The sequence below is a fragment of the Anastrepha obliqua genome, unplaced genomic scaffold (genome assembly GCF_027943255.1).
Source record: "Anastrepha obliqua isolate idAnaObli1 unplaced genomic scaffold, idAnaObli1_1.0 ptg000012l, whole genome shotgun sequence".
NCBI classification, from domain to species: domain Eukaryota; kingdom Metazoa; phylum Arthropoda; class Insecta; order Diptera; family Tephritidae; genus Anastrepha; species Anastrepha obliqua.
Window position 1 is genome coordinate 5401910 of NW_026562179.1, and position 20441 is coordinate 5422350.

General features: G+C 39.7%; 1 protein-coding gene across 32 annotated transcripts in view; it reads right to left on the bottom strand.

The window, feature by feature from the left end:
* The window catches only part of LOC129251340 (transcriptional activator protein Pur-alpha), a 188250-nt gene that overhangs the window by 59690 nt on the left and 108119 nt on the right, over positions 1–20441 (bottom strand). For 30 of the 32 annotated variants that reach the window (XM_054890737.1, XM_054890712.1, XM_054890707.1 and 27 more), the window contains 2 exons: positions 9473–9603; positions 9128–9249 (listed from right to left, as the gene is read on the bottom strand). In XM_054890737.1, coding sequence (XP_054746712.1) covers positions 9128–9249; positions 9473–9603 — 253 coding nt within the window. Of the gene's footprint in view, positions 1–1290; positions 1457–9127; positions 9250–9472; positions 9604–20441 lie in introns of those variants that run through there. The other 2 variants (XM_054890704.1, XM_054890703.1) reach the window with 2 other exon arrangements.

The window sequence follows — 20441 nt, forward strand, 5'->3', positions numbered from 1 at the left end:
ATATCTTCAATTTCGATTGTGCATCAGACGTTAATAAGTTAACAACACTAAGAGGCACCATCATCGATTTGCCTTTTTCAAAACACTTTACACTCGAAACACTCCCTTTCATTTCCTACTTTTTCTATCATCGTCCTATTCTCAACAGAGAAATGGTTCATTACCATGCACATAGGAAGAAGGCATATGCAAATACAAGTATGTGAATTTATATACCTACATATGCGCATATACATACATATATATGCTCACTCAAGTAGGACAGAGCCAGATGTCGAACGTTGCCGAACGCGGGGGCCGATTGTGCTCTTTGTCGTTCGTTCCGCGCTCTCGCTTGCAGTTCAAGCACATTAGCTTACATTTGCTTGCGTACGGAATAGATTCGTATGTTTGATATGTCCATATGACTTGTATGCATCTTTACATATAGATTTGTTCTTTTTGAAAATTGCGCGAAATTGTATATGTATATGCATGTTTATATATAAGGTTGTCAAAAAGGTCTTGCGGTATTTTTATTGAATTTTCAATTGTTCATAAAATTGGTTATAATAATGCGATTTAAGTCAAATATGCGCCGTTTTGTTCGATGACGAGTTCCCAACGAGATGCCAACTTCATAATGCCCCTCTTATAGAAGCTCGCTTCCCTATTGTCAAAAAACTCGGAGAGCCAATTTTCACAGGACTCTCTTGTGTACAACTTCCGACTACCAAGCTCGTTCGCCATGGACAGAAATAGGTGGTAATCACTTGGTGCGAGATACGAACTATACATATATTAGTATACAACATATCTTATAAGGTATATGGTAAATATTACCATACATTTTTTCCTTCATATATAATAAAAAAATTAATAATAATAACATTAAAACAACTTGGTTTTATTTTAAATTCAAGTAAATCAAATTAATAATAATCAATAAGAAGGCATATGCAAATACAATTACGTGAATTTATATATGTACATATGCGCATATACATACATATATACGCTCACTTAAGTAGGAGAGAGCAAGATGTTGAACGTGGCCGTTCGTTTGCTTTGTTCGTTCCGCGCTTTCGCTTGCAGTTCGTTCAAGGTAACGGCAATGAGCAAGGTAACACTAATGAGCAAGGTAACACTAATGAGCAAGGTAACGACAAATGAGCAAGGTAACGACACATTTTTTCGTGCGTGCAGCCGGCTAAATCGAATTATAAGACGTTATCACGTCAAAAATTTAATCGCCAATTTGGGTATACTGCCTCCATACAAGTACCAACACACTAGTTCACGATCATCCCAGATCTTCAATTGATATTAATGCTGCTGTAAAGAAAAATAACGTTTTTTGGTTTTTGGCCTATTATTGAAGGTACGACATGCCACACAATAATTCCACGATATTCTGGAGCAATTTTCCTGCCAACATCGCTGATTTAATGGCTTGGACAATTTTTTGTGGAACCACCTCAAAGATAGAATTTTTATAATTGAAACACTTGCAGCTTTCATAGATAATATTCGGGGCGAAATTTCTTCCTATATGAATGTTTTATTATTCCTAAATGTCAACTAAAATTAAAAAAAAAGACCACACCAGCGTTCATGTTTTGCGATCGAACAAACGAGCGATTAAGAGAAAGCTGACTTCGATTTCGTTGGCAAACGATAACTTTTAGAACTATTGCATTTATATTTTTAAAATTTTGGACATCATTTTAGAAAACTTAATAAAATATGATTTCATTTTCATATGTTCCTAGGTCTATAGCAAACTAATTATGTTTTACATATACAGGGCCCGCCATCTATCGTTACGGATTTGAACTAGGTATTATTTGAAGAATGGTAACACTTAGCTGTCATCTGATTTGACAGAAAATTTGTTTTATTCTTCTGCTGAACGAAAATGGTTGTGTATACGCTCATTTGGTTCCAACAAGATGGCGCTACTTGCCACACAGCGAATGCTACGATCAATCTTTTGCGCACTGTCTTCGAAGATCGCATTATCAGCCGAAATTCTGATATCGTTTGGCCGTCTCGGAGCTGCGATTTGACGCCGTTGGATTATTATCTTTGGGGTGCCGTCAAAAACCAGTGTTATGCCAACAAACCAGCAAAAATTGATGCACTGAAGACCAACATACGCGATGTCATAGCTGAAATACAGCCGCATACAATCGAAAATGTGTTGAAAAATTGGACCAATCGTATGGGATGGTGCATGCACATATGAATGAAGTTGTGTTCCATCATTAACCGGAAGGATTGTACTTCAAAATAAAAAAAACAGTTTGGAAAAATATTGAGTAGTTTCTTTTTTATAGCATTTTTAATTCCGTAAAGTTATATGGCGGACCCTTTATATGTTTGTATAATACATAATTCAGTAACTGTATGAAGGGAAACCCGAATACTGAATTTAGGAATACACTGCCAGAGAAGAGATAAGATTGTGTATTATTCAAAACCCAATTTAGGAATATATCCAGAAAAATTATAAAAGCTGACAAGAAGCTTTGATTTTTAGAATTTGTTTGCATATAGGTTTGGAAATGAAGCATGCCTGCAGTGGTAGATTATAATACGTTTATATGAGAACAGGTATGCTATACAGGGTTTGATTGAAAAGTAATGATCCTTCCTGCGCGGAGCGTCTGCCAGGCGAATCGGCTGGTGGGGGAAAGTTATCGTTCGACCTTCCACTAGAAACCGATCCCAGTTAACGTCCCCGCAGTTAACATCGATCCGCGCGTGAAAGCTGTTTTAAAAGTGTGTTAGGATTTTGCAGTGGCGAAAATGCAGCGATTAACCATGCTGATCATCTTTTTCGACTCTCGAGACATCGTCCACAAGGAGTTTATACCTCCAGGAAGCACTGTAAACGCGGCATTTTACAAAGAAGTGCTTCTTCGGCTGAAAAACCGCGTAGCCCGGGTTCGGCCCGACCTCGTCAACAATTGGACCCTTCATCACGACAATGCGACGGCGCACACCGCCTCCCTCTGCACCTCTGCATTGGCCAAGATGGCGGTTCCGGTGCTTCCCCACCCTCCATACAGCCCAGACCTGTCCCCTTCGGACTTCTTCTTGTTCCCGCGCCTGAAAAAAAATTGAAGGGGAGGCGTTTCGACTCCATCGAGACGATCCAAAAAACTGTGACAGCCGAATTGAACGCGATTCCGGCGGATGAGTTTAAAAAATGTTTCCTGCAGTGGTAGGACCGCTACCAGCGGTGTATTGACGCTCAAGGTTAGTTGCATAAGCCAAAAGGTTTAATAAAACTGCTTAAAAAAATAAGGCTCATTACTTTTCAATCAAACCTTCGATGTTGGCAACCTACATGCCATAATATGTAAGCATGAGAAAATTAAAAAGGACTGAATTCTGAAAATCGGAGGTATCAAATTTAATTTGATCACTAAAATATGAAAATTTTTAAGATTGCGGCCGTCGGCCGCTCATAAATGAAAAAAAAAAGACAGATGGCAGATGTTTCTTGCCGTTTGCTTTGTTGTATATCGTGTTCCCAAAAGTATCGTTGATGTTCCCAAAAACAAAGCAACCAAAGCATTACTAAAAAAGGTGATGCAATATGTGTACATGTTTTTTTTTTCCTTGTTCACTCCTCTCAGTCTTGCGTTGGTTTCGTTGAATTGTTTTGATTTCTGACAGGGTAGGTGATTAGCCTGCCGCTACTAGTCCTAAGTAGTGGGAATGCCCACCTGTCGTTGCTTAGGAACAACGCCTTCTTGCTGCTTGGAGTGCCATCTTCGCTAAATTTCGTGTGTCTGCCCTATTATCGCGGTTGCCCGTTTCCTCTTGCTGGCGCCCTAATGCAGTATGTAATTGTGTGTTTTTCTTCGTTTTTTGCTTGTTTTAGCAGCTGCAATGCAAATAATGTGCAGACTATTCTACAATTGTACATGTATGTACAAAGGAAAAATAATTCAGAGAGCGATGAAAAGTAAGTTTTAATGAAATTGTATTTATCGTTACTAGATATTTGTATTTAATATTATATTTAATTTTAAATATTCCATTAATATTAAAGTAAATAAAAGGTTCCAAAACGTCAACAGGTTTGCAAAGCATAACTTTACAAAGTATCAATATTTTACTGACGCAATGCATACATACGGTGTTCATACAGTATTGATGCGTATACATACGTTTTGGATACCACAAGAAAAAACTGTAAACAAGTGCATAGTACAGTGAAGCCATGGAAGTGGGGAAGTGAAGATCTGAAGTGTGATTAGTGAGTTTTAAAACACACAAACAAAGCTTGTGAAGAAACTAGCGTAAAAAAAGAACCGATAATAGGAGTGTCATAAGGTCGCTCCCCCAGAGCAAACTACTACGTAGGTTACAGTTTCTGGACCCTGGCAACAAATTCCTCTTGGATATGATCCGTACATCATTACACAGGGATATATTTGGAGGGAAGATAAGGGAGATTAATAAAATTCTGAAGGATGTTAAGGTGCGATCTATTCACAAAACCACAGTTCTTGTATGACAAAGTGTCGCATGCAACCCCAAAAGCAAACAGTGACCCACTTTAGACAGATGCTACAGTAAAGGTCAGAAAACTTACCCAACAAAAAGCAGCAGTTGTACCAACAAGTTAAGGCAAAAGGAGGATAAACGGATACAGGACTTATTACCTAACTCCTTCTGTACTGTGGACTTTTAGTACGGTGAGCCGAAAGCTGAGTCCCACAAATCGATTTTGAATACAACCTCTACAAAAAAATACAACCTCGTTTATCTAATATACCCAAGCAGAGTTTGCAAGCCAACGAACGATCGAAGGAGATCGAGCCGCCGACATTGGCAGCGAAATGTGCTCACTCATAATCGAATAAAACGATGCTATTGTTTACAAAAGATCGTAATTGCATCTGACTCGTTGCACAACTGTCTCAGTCGCGATATGCATAAATAGAAAATATGTCATATTAATTTCACCGGAACCGGTTAAATAGTTTTCGAATTATGATGGCAGTCGCTTTGGAAAATGCTCGTCTACGAGCGCGTTTTTCAAAGACTTGGCCTATTGTACTCTGTAACTTTCTAACGAACTTGAATGTCGAAAAACTATTTTACATACGTATTCTATAGTACCCAAACATGTAATATTTGGAAGGTATACTTTTTGAAACAAACGCCCGGGATAACCCATTTAAAACAAAAAACTCGAGGTTGAAGGTTGTTGTATTTTGCTTTACTGATCCTTTCTATTCCAGTTATTGTTTTTAAAGAATCACCCTTTATATCCTTTCAGGGCATCCTCTTCACAGAACTCTAAAAATTTTCTCTCAATAGAAAATACAGCACTTTTAGTATTTCGATAAAAATTTCGTGGGAAAGGGGCAAAGTTATTATCCGTGTTTGTGATTTAAGTTGTGTCTATTCTATGGGTAACATTCATACCATTTCATAGATGTATACATAGTATCTCTAAAAAAAATTTAATCGAGTTATTCATTGCCCAGAGCAAGGAAGCCAGTTACATGCGATATTTATATTATAATTTTCAAAATCTTAGGTTGATCGAGCTTCATAAAATTGTTTAAGAAAGACACTAATTTTATTAAAACTCTTTTCTTTCTTTTAAATATTATATATACAAGTGTGTGTATATAATTGGGGCATACATGTTTTGGGTGTTTGGACGAGCTCCTCCTCCTATTTGCAGTGTGCGTCTTGATGTTGTTCCCCAAATGGAGGGACCTACAGTTTCAAACCGATTCCGAACGGCAGATATTTTTTATGAAGACCTTTTTCATGGCAGAAATACACTCGGAGGTTTGCCAATGCCTGTCTTTCTTTAAAAGTTTTATTTATTATGTTGCACCATCCCTTATCATACCATAGGACGCTAGGTAACCGTTAAGGTTTTAATAACTGCGATAACTAATAAGATATCTAAGGGAACGGGTGAGATAACGTGGTAAACAAAGCCAGCTAAATAAGTCTATCATCGATGAGCGGGTCACATATCTCCTCATACTTCTCTCAGTTACCTAGCTTCAGATTCCTAGATTACTTGTACCAAGGTAGCTGAACTAACTTCTCTAAACTATCGCGGAAAATCGTTGTTAGCAGCCATATTGCTTCTATTCCTTTCACCATTTCGCCTTGAGTAGAACAGAGCAGTTTACAGCCGCGGCACTATTCACTCATTGCTAAGACACAAAGAAGTATGAAGGAATGATTCGTGAAAAACCTTAGTTGTTTTCACGTCAGCTACCGAGGAACTCAGTAAGTTACCCTAAAATAAAAGCTGAATGCATACAACGGAAGAATTAACAACCACCAACCAAGAAGCGCAAATAAATGAAAACCGCATTCAAGCGTAAGACCTCCTTTCTCTTGGCAACACTATGGGCTGGTACTGAGATCTATATGAGATCAGTTTGTCTCTGCCAAGTTAACCGAACACAATCTCAGCCGACGTACGAAAAAAGGCTAAATAAAGCAATTTGCAGAAACTAATTAAGGAAGTAACCAAATGGTCAGTTACAAAGAACCCCATGTTGTACATACATATTTTATTAACCCTTTCGACCCCAACGTTGCCTGTGAGCAACTTCGGCAGTTTAGCAGCTTACGGAAAGCGTTCGTTTTGCTTTTGTCTGTTCGTAATAAATGATAACGGTACTTTTATGTATCTACTCAAAATATGACCCAAAAAAAAACCTTTGCAGATCATTTAGCAAAATTATGTTGAATAAACAGCAAGTGCAGCGCAGAAAATATTGTTGTGCAATTCAAAAGAGTTTTTAAAGTGAATGATCAACATTTATAATAATGAAAAAATTTAAAAACTTTATAAGTCATGTTTTTTAGCAAAAATTGAACTTTACGAAACTGAATTTAAATTTGATCAGTTAAAAATATTAACCAGGTGAGTAGTTTTCAAGTTGCAATGTTGCTTGTGGGCAACCTTGGGCCATTGTAGTAATAAATATTTTTGTACTTAGTTATGAGAACGAAAGAGAAAGGATTGTCAAATGACGATATTGAGAGGATTCTTAACTTTGGTTAGGATGCTTCTTCTGACGACGAAAGTGATGACGAGTTGGATGACATTTCTGCAGTGCTAGAGAAGAATTTCGTGCAAAGGAAACTATAGAGATTGACCTTCTCGAAAATATGATTGCAGAGGAATGTAAGCCGAGATCTTGTGTGGCTGATAATTGCTTTGAAAAAGTTGACCCCAAGACATTAAAGTGGAGAAAAAGGCCATTTGTACCTTGGGAGACCAGTTGGGAAGAAAATACTTTGAAGGTCGACGATGTGATGACGCCAGTAGAATATTTCTGCTTTTTTTTAATAGCCAAGTTTTTGATTTGATCACACAACAAACATATTTGTATGCGCTGCAAATACACGGCATTGAGCTCAAATTGCACTGTTGAAGATATTGTATTGGTATTTTGTTGCACAAGGGAGTTTTGCCTCAACTCAAAATCGCATGGTCAAAAGATTTAAATCTTACCGCTATAACAGATTCAATACCGCGCGGAAAGTTTAAAAAAATAAAACAATGTTTACATTTTAGCGATAACACTAAACAGTCCAAAAAAGGCGATTTTAACTATGACATGTTGTACAAAATACGTCCTTTACTAGACTGTCTCAAAGAAAATATTGGAAAGCTACCCCAGAAAGAATATCAAAGCATTGATAAACAAATTATTGCGTAATATATTCATAAATGTCATAATGAACATCTTAGTATAAATTTTTGTTACAGGTCGATCGTCATTTAAACAATATAACCCTGCTAAGCCTCATAAATGGGGTCTGAAAATGTTTACGCGTGCTCGAACCTCTGGATTAGTGTACAACTTTACGTTGTATGTTGGCGAAGGTACCTGTCCTGCTTATGGATCGGGCCTATCCTCGGATATAGTTTTATATTTCGATAATTGGTTTACGTCAGTAAGCCTTCTGATCTCGTTGAAAGAAATGGGCATATTTGCAACAGGAACTGTACGTAAAAACGGCATAAGCAATTGCCAGCTACTTTCAGATGCTGAGTTAAAAAGCGAGGAAGGGGATCTTTCGATATGTAATGGGAAATCAACAATAATATTGCATGCGTCAAGTGGTTTGACAATAAGCCAGTTCAACGTATATCCTCGTATGAAAGCATTGAACCTGTTGGTATATGCAAACGTTGGAATCCAAAGGAAAAAGCTTATATTGATGTTGCAAGACCAGCGATTGTTGCTTCTTACAATAAGGGTATGGGAGGAGTAGATTTGGCTGGCATGCTCATGGAGCTCTACAAAGTCAACCACCGTTCAAAGAAGTGGTACATAAAAATCTTCTATTGGTGCCTCAGAACATCCGTCAACAAACGCATGGCTATTGTATAGAAAGCATTTAAGCCTGACAAATCCGAGGCAAAAGCATATTTCTCTAATAAAACTAGAAATTGCTTGCATGAGTTGCTTTCTGTCACTACTTCCTCGGAAAAAGGAAAGGCTGACCATCGAATGTTGCAAGAGCTAACTTGATAGTATCCCTGGGCTCCCCATCAAGCAGCGTGTCTTCCCAACAGCCGAAAAAGTACAGGTTCCAACCGAATCCTTCAGTCTCACAGCGTTACGATAAAATGGAACATTGGGTAGTCTTTAGTGAAAAGGGACGTTGCAGATTATGCAAGACAGGAACCCTAAGGTCCAAATGCCTTAAATGCAAAGTCCACCTTTGCTGTAATAACAATAAAAACAGTTTTTTGTCTTATCATACCTAATTTTTCAAAATAAATAAAAATCATTAAAAGTTGTTCGAAAGAAAAAATTTGTTTATTTTGTATACCACCATTGCCCAAAGTTGCTCACAAGCAACTTTCGGTAGCGCTCAAACCATGGGGAGGGACGACTCAAAATTTTGGGCAATTGCTCCTTAACAAATACAAAAGGATTAAAATTAAAACAAAAATTTTCGTTCCACAGGAAAAAAGTTGGGGACGAAAGGGTTAAGTAATTCCTTAGATCTAGGCTATAGCATAAATAAAGAATTCAAATAAATCATTGTAAAATCATTTATAAAATTGAATAGTAACAGCTTTATAGTTTTAGTAACAATATTACAATCTATTGCAATTACATACCCGCCATCGTTGGTACCAAATTCTTCAAGCAAATCTGTTAGTGCATCCCGAAATTCTATCATTCCTTGAGCTGGTATAGCTATTTGTGACCTAGGACCTCCTCTTGTTATGGTCTGCGATACCTGAATCCCAAAATAAAACGCACACACGTATAGCTAAAGTTATACAAATTCTAATTAAATCACTGCATATTAATACTACGATCACATAATCCAAATACGTTTTTGTTCAAAAGTGGAACGGAATAACAAAGTTCGCGAACTTTAGATGAAAGCAAAACTTTTAATGATTTGCGCTCAATGTAAACGTAGTATTCATACTATGAAGTCTTTCGTATCTACTCACTCTTAAGAAACGTCCGCGCGCATTCTCTTTCAAATCTAAATAGTATCGTCTATTATCTTTAATCATCATCTCTGATTTCAGTTTTCCATCTTCGGGGAGATTATCTGGATTTGGTGGCCCTGTGAATTTGACTGGTGTTTTTTAAAATTCATGTTTTCTTATGATATTGTACATGATAGAGCAAAACTAACTAGTATATAAATACATATATATGAAAAACCCAAACAATATATAAATATACGAGGTGTGTTCAAAAAATAAAGTGAAGGTTTTAAATTTCGCTGGCTACGTACATTCGACTTTCGATTATTCTTATTTTTTGTTTTATGTTGATCCACTCGTCTCGAAGATATGTTCACTATTTTAGCATTATAGCAAGTTTAGTTTGTTTGTGAGAGGTATAAATAAGACAAGTGTTTTGCGTGTTCGGCCGGGCAGCAGGTGACAGGGGGTATGTATACATTAAAAATTTCGAGCTCGGCATCGCCTGACCGGACAGCTATATCTTGACATTCTAAGGTGCTGTCCCTGCGGTCGATGCCTTCGTCCATCAGACGATACTGCACCGTGTGGTGGACTATGAATGCCACCGTTTTCTCGCTCGCGATCTTGTCTGTGCACGTTATAGCCGTCCATGTTAAACAGGGAAGAGCTAGCGTGCAGTTTGGTTTCTTGGACCGCAGCTATGGGGATTCCTCATAAAGTCGTCGATCTCATCTCTCTTGCTCGTTAGTCAGTTACAATTGAATTTTAGAAGCTTGCAACACCTCGGTGGGACTGTTGTAACTCGGGGTGTGAGCGACGCGTGTGGTTGTCTACGTTGGGTCTGCTGTGCGTTCCGCTATTGTTGTTGCGGCCTGATAGTGATTTAAAGCGTGACAGGTCTTAAAGTGGTTCCACCCTTTGCACTTGTTGCACCTAACCGAGGTGGAGTTGGGATGGATCCGTTTGTGGCAAACGCAGCAATAAAATACCTCTGGCCAAGGGTTGGATTTAATACCAGCCCTGGGGAGGCAACCTCGAAGGTCGAAAACTTTAAGAGTCAAAGAGCATCGGAATCGACGCTAAAAGCTTTGTCCAGAGGCGGGGAGTGGAGACACTGGCACTGAAGCTGGAGTCAGCTTTATTTAGGTAGGGGACCGTATGCATAATACCCAGCACCAGCAAGGTATGCTCCCTCAGTTTTCCATGGGTTTCGGAGTTGTCTCTGTTACGCCTAAACCGCAGCCACGACAAACCTACTCTGATCTACGTATGCCTACCAAGATTCTGGAGTGCTACTACAACCAAAATGCTTCTCAGTTATTTAAAAAGTATTTTCGAGCGCTTGAGTGGGCCAGGTGGTACTCGGAGACGCGGAGGAAAGTATCTAGGGATAACGCAACGCTTACAAGAAGATGCCCATGATTAGTGACGGGCTGCCTAAATCATTTAGTGATGTCGCTTAATAAGCAGGCTCCATTGTCCTTAGGGTGGCCGCTAAAGGTAGGGAAAGCGGCGCTTTTTCAAGAGAGGAATAGAAGAAGAAGGCAGTCTTCACAGTTTTCATGAATGTTGGAAAATTGCATTTTGAAAGAAAGCGTGAGAACACTAGGCATTGAAAGTAATTTTTAATTCTACCAGGACAACAATCCAAAACATTCCGCATATGACGTAAAGAGCTGGTTGTTATATAACTGCCCAAAGGTAATAAAAACCCCTGCACAAAGTCCCGACCTCAATGCCGCTAAACATTTGTGGGACGAATTAGGTCGCCGGATGCAGGAAAGGCAGTGTACATGAATTCAACTATTGAAAATTGCTCTGCAGGAAGAATGGAATAAAATAAGCCCTGATGTTTGCAAAAAGTTAGTGGAATTGATGCCAATCCGGCTACAAACTGTTGAAAAGCAAAAAGGTGGAGCAACGAAGTATTAATTTTGCGTTGTGTACAAATTTGAATAAAAAGTGACCTTATTTAAGTTAAGCCTTCGTGTATATTTTATAAGAGACTTTGGAATGCTTTTTTTTTTTTTTGTTACTTTTAAATAAAACAATTTTTGTGAAACAATAGAAAAAAGTAGAACGTGTTTTCTTTCACCAAACCATAGATATTATGAGTAGAAGTTTTCGTATGCATCTGCCCGACTTTGGATGTGAGTGACAGTATATTAATTTACTTTCATGCCCTAAATTTTTATAAATTTCATGGTTTCAGTTTAAGAATAGGTTATATCAAGACAAACAAATATTCGGCTTTGCTACTACTATCTGTTGAATGAAATGTCATGTCAGTCATTTATTCTCAACAAATTTTGGGTGTAATCGCTTAATATTTGTGTAGATATAATACTTATTATTATATAGAGTGTTTTTAAAGAAACAATTTATATATGTATATTCAACCTCCGAATGAATTTCCGCTATGAAGGTGGTTAAAAATGTAATCTATATCTATTTATTGGAAGAGAAATTTGGCCTTAATACACAAACAAATAATGGACAGCTATCAGGTGTCCTACTGTTCAGTAAGAATATCTGTATAAAATGTGTCAAACAATATATAATAAGGTGAAGTACTTAATCTCAATACTTTTCAGCTTTATTTCGACGATGAAATTAATATAACAAAAGTTATGTTTAAACAAATGGCTATCCTTCCAAACACTTTTCTAACAAATCTTCAATTAATTGGCAAAGAAATTAGTGTTCGCATGCCGGTCCAAATCCAAGACTCAAATGATTGTATCAACAAATCAAACTGAATATTTGAAAGCACCGTAGCTGTGGCGTTTGGTATTCCGTATCAGGTCAATAAACGTCACAAATTTTTTAGCCGCCAGCTCCTACTTTCTACCTTGGTCAAAGCAGCTGGTTCTACGTACCGGAATGAATAAAGTTCTTCCCGACTAAGGGTTATCGCCACTGTAAAAGTTAACGTTGAACGTAAACGGACGTGTTTTTCGGACCTCCCGCGTTAACTAAGTTTTATTGGTAATATACCTAATCGTTCGTGCGACAGTGACTCGATTTAGCTTATCGTTTTACTTGGACACTTTTTTATCCACAATGCCATGCATATGCGGTCAAAAGGTTGACCGTGGGCAGCCAAACAAAAAAATTCAGTGTGTTAAGTGCAGCGAATTTGATCATCTTACTTGTGAAAATTTATTGCCTGCTGACATTGAGTACCTGCTGAAAATAAATAAGCAGTATTGTTGTGAACAATGCACAAAAGCGCGCCGTAATTCGATCCTACTGTCGCCTCGCCCAGTTTCTCCGCCAATAGATGCAGACAACAACAATGAAAATATTTCTGGGACCACCAATATTTCATCACTTCCAGCTACTTCGGTACCCGTAAGACCGAATCCATCAGCGGAGTGCAGCAAGCAAGAAATCCACCTGCAAGCTGTTTTCGACGAAATTAAATCTCTTAGATATGATCAGGAGAAAATGCTAGCTGTAATTAGCTCTTTGCAAACCGACAAGAGAGATCTAATTAAAAAGGTAGAAGAACTACAGTTTGAGGTAAAAGCCGTTCGTCACAAACTTTGCGATCTCGATGTCGCTGCTACTATTCCCGCTTTGGCTAATGATATAAAAGCCCTTCACAACAATTTACATGTATTACACGACAATAATTCTGCAACAACAAAAAACAAGGATCGAGTACTTGTTTCTAACTCAACACCATCATCTTTCTCTTCTGCTCCATCTACCTCTTATGCTGCCGCTGCTGCAGCCGCTGCCGACTCTCCAGTCAATATCGCACGAAATGGTAAGGTTTGCAATACGCTCTTTCTCGCTGCTCCGCCTAATGCCAAAATATCTAATACAGTAGAAACACAAAAACATAATACGCACTCTCCAGCGCTGCTTACGTCGTTGCTATCACAAAGCAATCAAGCAGTGCCATCGGATAACCCTTCTCTTGCTGATTCGCAGCAGCACTCGGTTAATGATGAAATGTTTACAACTGTTGGTGCTAAGAACAAAAATCCAAAACGTAAACCGAAAAACACTGTTGTTGGCTGCAATGCAAACCGTGAACTGGGTGTAATTGTAGCTATGAAGTGGGTACATTTGTCATATTTCAACCCCACAGTGACCGCTGAAAGGATAATCGAATATGTACACAACCACGCAGCGATCGATAAGAGCGACCTTTCATGTTATATGTTAGTAAAGAAAAACGTCGCACTTAAAGGACTAAAGAGAGTATCGTTTAAGCTTGGTGTGTCTGAAAATATTATAACAAGATTTTCGACGCTTCTCTTTGGCAAGAGAACATAAAAGTGCGTCCGTTTAAAAACTTAGCTTTCAAAGAGAAGAGACGAAACCGCCGCACACCTAGCGTGTACCGACGTTAATAAGTTATCAAGTACGGCAGATTTTCTTCTTTATTATCAGAATGCTGGCGGCATAAGAACTAAAATGCTACCATTGTTGTTTTTCGCCTCTTCATCTGTCTATGATATCATAGTTTTAACAGAGACTTGGCTTTCTGAATGCCATTATAATTTAGGAAAATGGAATGAATTATACATTAGTGTAAGTTATATACCGCCTTCAAGCCCAATTGAATTATATAAAAAGCATGTAATTAATTGTTGTACAATACTGGATAGTCTAACTGGCGGTCAAAACATAATTATTTTGGGTGACTTCAACTTACCCAATGTTAATTGGTGTTTCGACGATGATGCTAAGAAATTAGTACCATATGGAGTATCAAGCGAGAGTGAATGTGAGGTGCTTGACACTTTTGCCGAATATAACCTCTGCCAGATTAAAAGAGTACACAATGATATGAATCGCTTACTTGATTTAGTATTCATAAGCAATGATCTAAAGTCCGATGTAAGATAAGAGGGCAAGATACGGTACACTAGACAGGGCTAGTATACTGGGGCGGCAGCCCTTGCTCGGGAAAGAAAACCCGAGTCATTCCGGTAACGTAGAACCGGCTGCCATGGGAATGTAAAGTCCGATGTCGAGTCCCTCTCTTCCCTGATGAAATGAATAAATAAATAAATAAATGAACCCTTTGTTTCTGCTGCGTTTGCCAAAGAAGGATCCACCTGACTTCAACTTCCATTAGATGCAATCAGTGCAACGGTTGATGCCATCTTAAGGCCTGTTCAGGCCTTAATACATATACTGAGTGAGCCACATGGGTTGTGGCTACATGCTGCTCTCACCATCAAGTGCCCTCAGCCTTAACGGCTACTACCTCGCTTCTACTCTGCAAACTATCGGACCTTCAAAATACTGCAATCAAAACAGATAGAAAATTTCTCTTCATATACCTCATTAAACGTCTGCTGAGTAAGGCATCTATGTCCCCAATTAGGTAGCATCATGAAATAAAACATATAAAAATTTGGATTATTTCATATTTCACTATTTCTATTCAAAATACTGCTCTTCACAAATGTCTAGGGTAAAATGCATTAATTCATGAATAACTATTGTAATTGTTCAGAACGTCGAAATATCGATGTTGATGGTTGTTCAAAAATATTATCAGCGGAACGTCCAATTTTTGGTCAGTCCTCTTTTTATCTTCGACAGAACCAGTTTGAACTATTTTTTCACAAATCTTTGAATTGTCGACTCATTTCGACGATTATTTTCACAAAAAAAACCACGAAGTTTACGATATGTTGTTCTTAAAGATTGACCATTTTCATAATAAAATTCCATAATTTTAACGCTTTGTTCTGCCGTGAAAAATTGTGCATCTTTCTACTTGACAGAGGGTGGCAGTGGATCTCCACATCTTAGATCCTCCCACCCCGTCTCACTTCTAATAATCAAATTTTCGTTTGATATTGGAATACGGCGCGGTCAAAATGCTACTGCAAAACAAAGTCAACCTCAAGAGGTACAGCAGTCGAATCAGACTCGGATCTCGAAAGCGTTAGCAACGCTTGAACGTTAACACATCCGAGGAATAGGAACTGCTGACCTCACCAAATGCTTCACCGTCAGATGCCGTTTCCGAGAGCAGGAACATGAGCGTGAAAATCATGTAGTGCAATGATAATACGACGCCATAATGGCTCATTGCGACTGTTCCGCCACTGGAGGGTTTATGGAACGGCAAAAAACTGACCATAGTGGATAGGGACAACATTCCATGTGAGCTACTGTACGGGTATCTAGCACGGTTAAGCTAGAAGTTGCTCTAAAGCTTTACCTAAGACAAAACCATGACATTCCGACGGTAGACTGCAAACTTCTCTACGCAGAAAAACCAGATACCAATAATGAATGTGATCTGATCATCCACATAAATAAGGAAGCAGAAAAAAAGCTTTGTCCGCGCTTTGGGAAGATCTATCTAATTACAGCACAGATGGCCTGACTGAGATTGCTATCGAGGGAGAAGACGGGGAGCCCAAACTTTTTGCCTCATGCTTCATGGCCCACAACGCCGAAACGGCACCCATTGAGCTGCAAAAACTCGCAGAGGAGGTACAGAGAAGAGGAATGTGGTAGAAGTGAACGGTAATTCCCACCACCCCAATGGGGCAGCAAGTGCTGCACTATGTAGAATATACGACGGGAGTCTTCGTTGACATATCTGTAGTCTTTAACAATGTATGTATCTACGGAAGCTTTGATAGAGGGCCTAGATTCAAATGGTTTGGAACCTGCTATTCAACCCTGGAGCGGCAGCCTATTAAACTGTCGAATAGTGCTGGGCGAATAAGGGTCCAATATAATCTCGAAAAAGTCAAACAGAGGAACTCCACAGGCAAGGTTACTTTTCCCTCTTCCATGAAGCTTAGTGATAAATCAGTTTCTTATCAAACTTGGAAATAGCAGACCGAAGCTGGCGGCATGACGACTTGGCTGTTATCATCAGTTAGGTGTCCACAAACGATAAGTGAAATACTCACAAGAACGCTTAGAGAGCTACAAGTGGACGGAATTAGTCGGACTGAAAGTAAATCCAGATAAGACGGACTTAGTACTATTCACATCTGAGGATTGGAGGAATTGAGTTGACATCAAAAACATCGACTAAATATCTACGTATTGTTGTGGATAGCAAACTGTTATAAAGATTAAATGAAAGAGCAAAGAAAGCTTCCAATACTTTATACGCACGCAGAAGAATGTTCGGTAAGACTTAGAGCTTATCTCCTCGATTAACACATTGGATATACATGGCGGTCATTAGACTAATAATGCTCAATTCTCACAGAGGCTTTCTAGTCACAGCAAAATTCTTTGATTCAAACGGAAAATCAGACTACGTAACTTCACAAGTTAAATTTGGTAAAATGGATGGCAGAAACGTCTAGAATCCAAATTATCCACAGAACCCATCAAAGCAATTATAGCTCCTTAGACTAACTCGGAATGTGTTCAATAATTTAGATTCCAAATGGATTAACTCCCTGGAAATGGGCGGGTCACTATTTACTGGATACAAAGGCACAGGTGAGCTCGTTAAGGTAGGTATTAGCTTGCCGAGATTGAGTACGTCAGAAATATAGTATACCCATCACTTTCCTTTCTGAAAACGGAACTAGCTCTGGAAACGCAGTTGATATGGGAACACTCAACCTCGTATAAAACTGCCAAAATTATGCGAAAGACTTGGAATACGATAATTAACCACTTTATTTTATCACTATCTACAGAAGACTCCAAAATATTAGTTAGAGCACTGACGGGACACTGTCTCAGCCCAATCACGAAGCCAAAATGAGATTGGTCCAGAGCGATGCGTGCAACATATGCAACGAAGCGAAAGCTAGGGGTACTTTGAAACATCTACTTTTCCACTGCCCTGCTCTTTGTAGGACTCGACTCATCCTTGAAGGATATTGTTGACAAAAGGCTGAAGTTGTTAAATCTCGCGAATACATGCATTAGGAATTAAATAAAATAATATTTTTTTGTTCGCTCTAGTAATATACTGGTGATTTGCTGATGGTGTATATGTGAGGTCTCGATCGCAGTAGTTGACATTCGTTTGAAGCGTAAAGATCCCTTTTTATCTGACGTCAAAATGTCTACGTTCGTCCCTAAAACAACAGCATATGCGGGAAGTCATGCTTCATTATTACCTTTTAAAGAAAAGTGCAGCCGAAACGTATCGTATATTGATCAATATTTACGGTAATTACGCTCCATCAAATACAACTTGTAAAGAGTGGTTGCGACGCTTCCAAAGTGGCAATTTCGACGTGAGTGATGAAGGTCGCGAAGGAGCACCGAAAAAGTTCGAAGATACTCAACTACAACAATTATTGGATGAATACGCATGTCGAACCCATGTCTAAAGAGTTGGATGTTGACAGATCAACCGTCGGTAAACGTTTGCACGCGATGGGAATGGTCCAGAAAACAGATAACTGGGTGCCACATCAATTGAGGGAGAGGGATATCGGGAGACGTTTGGGGACGTGTGAGATGCTTCTGGAAGGCCAAAAAGAAAAGGTTTTCTGCATCGCATCGTCACTGGCGATGGAAAATGAATTTATTATGATAACCCTAAGCGTCGAAAATGCTAGAGCCTGCCAGGTGAACAATCGACAGCAAAAAATATATTCATGCTTCAAAGGTTATGTTGTACATCTGGGATCAGAAGGGTATCATCTATTATGAACTCCTTACACCATCACTTCGTTACCGACTGCAGCTAATACGTTTGAATTGAGATCTCAAAGAAAAGCTGTCAGAATGAGACATGACACACTGATTTTCCTGCATGACAATGCCAGGTCACATGTTGATAAATCGGCCCAGAAACATTTAGAGGGACTGAATTGGGAAACCGTGCCTCACCCGCCGTATTCCCCAGACATTGCATTTCGGATTATCATCTGTTCCGATCAATGCAGTCAACTCTTATTGCAGAGCGGTTCACTTCTTATGAGAGCATCGCCAACTGGCTCAATGAATGGATCAAGTCAAAAGAACTCAAATTTCTCATCAGAGGAATCCGTATTCTGCCTGAAAGTTGTAGCTTCCCATGGCACCTACATGATTTATTTAATTGCTTAAATAATTCGTAACTTTGGCTAAGAAAGGACGCAAACTTATTCCCATACCAAATACAAAGCACTGGTAACACAATGGACTCAAGAGGTCTAAGTGAGTTTTTTTTTATAGATCAACCAGCAGTATCTAACCTAACCAGTTTGAAAAATGTTATGTGTGATATAAAAAAAGGTATCATCTACGAATTATTCACTACTGATATCTAGGCGGAAGGAGGAGGTAGAAGTCCATGCAAGTAGGGAAATTTACTCATCGCCATTCACATATTGTTCAAGCAGCTCACAACATCCGGGATTAGCCCCAGTATCCCTGGGTAGCTTCCGAACACCCGTTCGGGAGTGAGCCAACGTGAGAAGACTAAGCATCGCAGGATAGTTGGTTGTGCGTTAGGCTAGGGATCCGCCACCTAAAAATCCCCCCCAATGAAAAGATGTGCAAAGCCTCGCATGAGAAATACCTTTACTGATGAAAACCTCTGCAAACGAAATAAGGAATATGATTTGAGGGCATGCACCTGGAATGTCCGGTCCCTTAATGGGAAAGGTGCCTCTGCCCGGCTGGCTAATGTCCGTGAGAATAAGGGCTGACATTACTGCCATTTCAGAGATGCAATGGACGGGGCAACGCAAACAAAACACAGGACCTTGTGACGTCTACTACAATTCCCACTTAAAGGAGCGCAAATTCGGTGTCGGATTTATTGTGGGAGAAAGACTTTGTCGCTAAGTACTGTTGTTGTTGTTTTAACAGTAATGGTAGCCCTGTCAGTTTAGGACATATCACCGGTCGTCTTCGTCTAGCACATCTAAGGGTAGGCCCAGGAAACATGCTGTTTCGACAAGTTGGGTCCAGGTGGCGAGGAGTGTTAGATGAGTCGGTTTTAAGGGGCATGTGAAGAGGTGGTTAGTGTCCCGCGGGGAGCCTTCACATGCCGGAAATGTGTTTGGAATGTCGGGGTCAATTTTGGATATGTAGGAGTTTAACCTCCTACAGTATCTAGAACGTAGTTGTACCAGTGTTACACGAGTCTCACGGGGAAGCTGGAGCTCTTCATCTGCTGTGGGTGGTGGTTGGACTCCGATTACGGCATTCACAGGACGGGAGTTCATGAAGGTGGTGACGGTCTCCCGGTGGATGTCGTTTATTGACTGTCTAAATACTGTACGGTCCAGTAGGTTGCGGTCAGTTTCGTGCTGGATTTCGTCAGCGTAGACGGGAGGCGGCTCAGGTTCAAGCAGGTGTCTGCAGGGGTGAAACGTGCGGTAACATCCAAGCAGGAACTGCTTGCTGAGCAGTTTGTTGTTATACTCCACTACTGGGAGCATTTGAGCCTCGTTATGCAGGTGTTGATTGGGAGACATCAGGAGGCAACCGGTCGCTGTCCAAATGGCGGTATTTTGACATGTCTGTAGCTTTATCCACTGCGTGTCACTAGTTCCAGGAGACCAGACAGGCGCGGCATAGTTCAGAACCGGCCGACCAATTGCCTTAAATGTCGATAGAAACAGTTCTTTGTCTTTGCCCCAAGTGCGGCCGACAAGCGATTTGAAGACCTTGTTGCGATTTTGGACTTTAGTGGCAATTGCGGTTGTGTGCGCAGAGAAGGAGAGCAAGCTGTCAAAGGTTACACCCAAAATTTTGGGGTTGTTTACCGTCGGAATTGGTGTGTCGTCGACTTTTAAAAGAGGGTCGCCGTGGACTTGCTGGGGGAAAGTTGGAGATTCCTCGAAGTGAAAAAGCGAGAAAGGTCGGTGAGGTAGTAGTTCACTTTGGAGCACAGGCCATCGATGTCATTGCCCGACGCCATTATAGTGCAGTCGTCAGCGTATGAGATCAGGGAAAGTAGAAGTTGAACAGCAAGGGAGAAAGGACACCACCCTGCGGTACACCTTGCTTAATCTTCCTCTGCTTTGATGTTTGATCTCGAAAAATCACTGACGAGTGCCGACCGCTCAGGTAGTTT